A 6,709-nucleotide genomic window follows, 5' to 3' on the forward strand; every position below is an offset into this window, starting at 1 on the left:
TCTGCTGTGTTATCGCTAAAGTACATGGTGCCGAAACATAACGTTGGCGATGTACACTTACCAAAAGAGATTAGAACAGAAACTGTGTATAACTTTAACTGACAGGTCGGCATTCAGACGGGAAGAGCTAATTTAACTCGCAACTAGAAAGAAAACAGAACGAAAATTAGTGTCTTCTGGCAATATAACTTGATACTGATCGTCAAAAAGGATTTTGTCTGCGAAAGTTATTACTTCATCCTTATAACAACAATCATTATTGCAGTCAGTAAAAAAAACAAGTTAAACATGTATTTGATGAATTGTGCTTTCAGAAAGAAGACATCAATTAACCTTCCAGAAGAATCACGGATTAATGTTTTGGTTCTTTAAAACATTACTGTGTACAGTACTCAGCTTTCTGTAGCGACACTTCGCTTTTATAAAGTCTAACAGGTTTTCTCTTACTGATAATTCAGTTTGATTGGGAAAATAGAGTATGTATTAACCAGATTGTTCAAATCAGATTAAAGCTTGAAAGTCTCACTGATGTATCTTTCTTCTGTTAAATGCAGTCTACATGGGTCACAAAATAGGATGTGGTCTCTTTAAGGAGGCTGGCATGGGTGTCCCATTACTTGTTAGTGAGTAGTGGCTACACAAGTGATTAATTGGTTTTCCGTGAAGAAACTGTCAGCACTCTGTGCTGTCAATGAATGGCTCCAGAGGCTGTAGGGCCCATTCAGGTGTGCACTCAACGCTGTCTGCCAGCGGTGTTTGAAGTTGAAATCATTACAAGCATTGCTTTATAAAAGGTTCACCTCAGTGGATAGAACAGGTCCATTGCTGAATTCCAACTGGCGGGTGAACACGGTTAGATATGGAAAGCTTGTCGTAGCGTCTGAGCCAACCATCGACAACACACAGTGTATCGGTTATTCGATTGATGCAGAAAGGTAATTTTTAAAAAACCTATTATGTAACACACACGGGCGCGTTTCTCTCCCCTCGGTCAGTGGACCAGTTCATGTTCCACATTTATCGTACATCGTTCTGCTTTTAGAAAAATGGCATCAATTCGCATCGGAAGAGTTACCAGCTTTGTTTTTTTAAAGTATTTCTTACCTTCTGTGCTCAGATTTCTGAATATAAAATCTCATGCACAAAAGGCAGAGGCTTACCTGCGTTTTTCAAAGCGTTTTCCAGGCCTTTGAAAACCAATTGGTACCTCCGCGTAAAATGTTTTAAAACGCAAAGACTGTCCGACAGTTTATTCCAACCAGCGATGATACAATTGGACACTGAATTATAACCCGGGGTTTCGACGTGTAACGTGCTCCACTACAATAAGATAATTATATCGTAAAATACTTTGGGAATTGGTATTTACATAAGATAATTGACTTACTTGGGGATTGGGAATTATAAGTAATTATAATTAACTGGGTGTTCCAAACGTGTTGCACTTGGGGGGGGGGGGGAACCCACCTTACGCGCATTTTTGAAAGATTGTTTGTTTTCAGATTGACGCTTTCTCATGAATGTTGGATCCGGGGAATGGTTCAACCTAAGAAAGGTCCTATGGATTCCGCTGCTGTTCCAAAAGTCACGCTCGAGGTCAGCCCCGGTTCCAGCCCCAGCTCGGATCCTGAAGCTGTGATCTGTCCCACCCGAAAGCCCCTGGAATTGTCAGCTCGCTCCAAGGTGGTGCGCGCCCGGGGCAGGCCGGCGGCAGCGAATGCAGCCCGGGAGCGGAGCCGGGTCCAAACCCTCAGGCATGCTTTCCTAGAGTTACAAAAAACACTGCCGTCAGTCCCTCCGGACACCAAGCTATCCAAACTGGACGTCTTAATTCTGGCCACCACCTACATTGCACATTTGACCCGGACCCTGGAAGAAAGTCTGGAGGACGGAGAAGGTCGGAGATCCGCTGAGTTAATGCACTCCCTTAAAGTGGACGGATATCTGCACCCTGTCAAAGTAAGGAATCAGCATTACCCTTCCACGTGCTGAGAAGGATTTTAAAATAGATTCAAAATTAAATGCCGCCCCCCGCCCCCATCCCCTTCTGCTTATTTACCAGCTTTAGTCATTTACACGTGTGAAATAATCGTGGCCATTCTTTCAAAATTCAAATAATTTTCAATAATCACCCGAATTATCCGTTAAATAAGTGAGTGAAATATTTTTTTCCCATAACTATTGTCGTCAACATTATTCTTATAAACCATGGACGTTAGGAATTATTTATTCCATCGGGCTGTTTTGCTGAAGAGATTTTACTGAGTGAATGAAACTGTCCAATACAGAAAGACAGACCATGATTATTTGAAATATACGTTGGAAAAGATTTCTTCTAATGTTCCTTTACGTTACGAATTATAAACTTGAAAACAGGTTCACAGTTCACTCAGATTTCAATCTATACAAATTATTCTACACACTGCGCTTCCACGGCAGTGTTACAGAGTTGTAGCTGAATAAAATGTGAAATCCCAGTTTAGATTTTTAATTTTTTTTACTATAAATTCAAGACAGGGCGTATTCTATGAAAGTAGCCTAGTTCTAAAGTAGTTCTAATTCCAGGGTGGAATCAAAGTGTCCGTGTTTATTGCAACTGATTTGGAAATATTGACGACAAATCCACCGATTTGGTTTAAAATGCACCAAATCTACAATTTAAGTCTTTTGGAACTGTGGCCCGGATAGAAAACGTTTGTGGAAACATTATTTTTTTTCAGGTCCATGACTTATTTGGACGAACGTAACGGATACAACATTTTTAAATATTCCTGACTTATCGATAACATATTTATTTTTCCGCACTTAATCCAATTCAAATTGTTGACAGCTGATAAATATACTTAATCACAATAGGTAGACAAATATGGTATTAATGTCAATTTAACGAAAATGAACTTTGTCTGGAATTCTCTAAAATTATGCTAATTCCAATATAATGGGAAGTATTCTGGCACAAAGGTTCAATTCAGAGGTTGCTGTAGATTATGCTATTAGCTTAGCCACTTGGAGTCATAGAGATGTACAACATGGAAACAGACGCTTCGGTCCAACCCGTCCATGCCGACCAGATATTCCAACTTAATCTAGTCCCATTTGACAGCACTTGGCCCATATCCCTCTAAACCTTCCTATTCATACACCCATCCAGATGCTTCTTAAATGTTGTAATTGTACCAGCCTCCACCACTTCCTCTGGCAGCTCATCCCATACACGTACCACCCTCTGCGTGAAAAAGTTGGCCCTTAGGTCTCTCTTGTATCTTTCCCCTCTCAACCTAAACCTATGTCCTCTAGTTCTGGACTCCCCCAACCCAGGGAAGAGAATTTGCCTATTTACCCTATCCATGCCCCTCATGATTTTATAAACCTCTATAAGGTCACCCCTCAGCCTCACGCTCCAGGGAAAACAGTCCCAGCCTATTCAGCCTCTCCATGTACCTCAAATCCTCCAACCCTGGCACCATCCTTGTTTCCCTCATATTAACGTTTTCAGCAATTTGAATTCCGCTCGGTACAGCATGAAAACATTAAATTGCGTTGTATATACATTTTATTGTAGTTGTTGAGTGAAGACTATTTCCATTTTGTTTAAGTGAAAATGATGTTTTCGAAGGTTTCGCCCTTTAAAAATGAAGCCGAAAATCACAGGAATTTCGCTATGTTAAGTGGGGGGCCAGAAGCAGAATTAAGGTCAGAAGGGTCCAGTGACCCTCCTACAGAACTCTACCTTCTTCCCACAGATGCTGTTGAGTTTTCCCAGCAATTTCTGTTTTTATTTCTGATTTCCAGCATCCGCTCTTCTTTGTTCTTTTCTTCCCGCTATTTTAAAGGCTCGTAATTGAGAACTTGGAAGTATCAACACATCTGGCAAGGGATAATATGCTGTAACTTTAACTCAAAACACGGGACATGATAAAGGTCTGTAAGATATAACTCAAATTCCTAACCAACTGGTGTCTCGTTATCATTTTTGTTGACGGTCCCACTGTCTAATCACAGACAATATCATTGCCTCTTATTGTTTATTAATGACATTGGGTACTAAAATGTAATTTAATTGTTCACACTAGAACTGATAACAACAACAAAATGAAAGTTTTCTGAAAAAGTGACTTGAGAAGCCCAGTGGGTAGTGCAAGGCTTTTTAAAACTTCCTCAGTAGAGCTATGTGCAGTTTCATATTTGGGTGAAAATTGGCTGAGAACCGGTAAAGAAAAACAGAAAACAAAAACATCCCAACAATTATAACCAACGATTCTAACTCTATAGCACTCAACATTTCAATTTGCAGAATTTTCATTTCACTTCTACAACAATGTACGTGCTATTTCCAAAATAAAACATTTTCGTTGCAACAAACTGGAATTGACAAAAATACAAATAAAATCAAACTGTGTTGACAGTCACGTCGATTTTATTAAAAATTAGGCGCTTCCAGACAGCGAAATACAAACTTGTTTTTTTTGTTTCTGAATTTCAGAAGTGGCCGATGCGATCCCGGTTGTATGTTGGCGCAACAGGTCAGTTTCTGAATTCTGGTCAATCAGAAAATCAAACTCAAGCAGCGGTGAGCAGCCCGGATCCTGTCTAAGATGAGACACTTCGCAAAGTTCATCGTACGGTGTTTATACTTAAAATTACTATTGTCAACTTCGCCGCTACTTTGAATTCCTTAGAGAGTAAACTATCAATTTTCAAGATTAAGAAATCTTAAAGAAATTAGTAAGCAAAATATATTGCTCAATGCAATTATTGAACTAAGGCGTATCTGAAATTGATTTACTATGTCGTTTAATGTGTATATTCAAAGTATAGTCTCCAAATGTTTCGCGAACTATGAGCTAGGTGTTACTTTAAACTGTTTGTAAATATCGATGACGATGCGTACACACTATGCTCGTACCATCCTCCCATCTATTTTATATCAAACAAATCTGGACTTGCCGATTGAGAAGTATTAATGTCTGCAAACTTGTAAAGCGCTGAACCTCACGTTTTCAGTTCAAATACTTCTCGGCCTAATGGTATTGACAGAATTGGGTTTGGTTTCTGGTACTGAAGACTCGGCTTGGCTGATCGGCTATGCACTTTCAATTTCAATCGGTTTGCACTAAACACAAGATTGAACAAATAGCAGTATAACATTGTGCACGCCCGGCTACTGTGAATGTGTGCATCATTTTCTTAGATCATTAAAGTTTTTTAAATAAAAGTGCTCCATTTTCATTCAACCTCGATGTGTTTGAAACGTTTTTACAGCTGCGGATAGTTGAGCAGTACATTTATATCAAGTATTACACAAGTGGAATCAATCAAATTGTGTGTAAAATGTGTTAAAGTTAGAAACATCAAACTTAAAAATGATCATTCTTAACCAGAGAACAAAAAACAAGCATGTATTTGTACTATACAAATCAAATGCTGCAGATGCTGGAAATCTGAAAACAAAAAAAAGCGGAAAATATCGAACAAATGGGGCAGTATTTGTGCAGAAAGAAACAAAACGCATGTTTTCAGGTGCAACTGAGAAAGGTCGGCAAGCATTGGTGTTACATTGAATTATACTGTTTTCAAGGATGCAGACATATGTACACATTTTGAAAGAATAATTTGCATTTATATTTAACTTATCATAGCAAATTGACCGTGAATAAACCGGGCAGTATATTTCGATTGTTTCATAATTTTAGTATAGCTCGCTAAGACGCCTCAGTATTTCCAACAATTGTTGTTAATAAAAGCGTGCATCAGTATTTTCTTGGTTTACTTATTTCTGGGGGCTGGGATTGACAGAGAAGAACATATTATTTTACAACGAGAAAGGACGCGGATTTCACTTAAATATATATACAAATCTATGATTCAGAATTTGAATTCTTCTTGAACGACATTGCTCAGAAAGGCCTCTTACTGAAAATAATTTGTAATTTGATGTGCATGCAAAAATATGCATATGTTGGCTCGGCAAGTCTTCGTATCTGCGCATTGACTGTGGTAATATCGAATGACGCTATCTCTTCCTAATTTTAATACTTTGAAATATACTGTTAAAGTTTCAATGTAATGTTACTTTGGACTTGCTATTTTGTTAACAACTGTGAAATGTTAATTCCGGTGCATATATATTCAGGCAGATACATTATTTCACATAAACTTTTAAATTTGATTTATAATCTTTTATAACATCGATTTGAAACTATGTGAAATTTTATGCATCACCTCTGATACCCACTAATTATCACAGTAATTATGAGAAGAATTATGGGAGAGTCTGAATGAGTGGTCCAGGAAATGGCTGATGAAGTTCAATGTGAGCAAATGCGAGGTCTTGCACTTTGGAAAAAAGAATATAAGCGTGGACTACTTTCTAAACGGTGAGAAAATTCATTAAGCCAAAGTACAAAGGGATCTGGGAGTGGAGGATTCTCTAAAGGTAAACATGCAGGTTGAATCCGTGATTAAGAAAGCAAATGCAATGTTGTCATTTATCTCAAGAGGGTTGGAATATAAAAGCAGTGATGTGCTACTGAGACTTTATAAAGCCCTGGTTAGGCCCCATTTGGAGTACTGTGTCCAGTTTTGGGCCCCACACCTCAGGAGGGTCATACTGGCACTTGAGCGTGTCCAGCGGAGATTCACACGGATGATCCCTGGAATGGTAGGTCTAACATACGAGGAATAGCTGAGGATCCTGGGATTGTACTCA

General features: G+C 38.8%; 1 protein-coding gene across 1 annotated transcript; it reads left to right on the forward strand.

Moving 5' to 3' along the window:
- Positions 1–359: 359 nt before the first annotated feature.
- Positions 360–5,713, forward strand: tcf24 (transcription factor 24). Its single transcript, XM_072569585.1, has 3 exons — positions 360–935; positions 1,503–1,959; positions 4,484–5,713. Exons 2-3 carry the CDS (start codon positions 1,537–1,539, stop codon positions 4,592–4,594), a joined length of 534 nt encoding a protein of 177 aa, XP_072425686.1. The 5' UTR covers positions 360–935; positions 1,503–1,536; the 3' UTR covers positions 4,595–5,713.
- Positions 5,714–6,709: the final 996 nt, after the last annotated feature.

Source organism: Chiloscyllium punctatum, chromosome 5 (genome assembly GCF_047496795.1).
Source record: "Chiloscyllium punctatum isolate Juve2018m chromosome 5, sChiPun1.3, whole genome shotgun sequence".
Classification (NCBI taxonomy): Eukaryota; Metazoa; Chordata; class Chondrichthyes; order Orectolobiformes; family Hemiscylliidae; genus Chiloscyllium; species Chiloscyllium punctatum.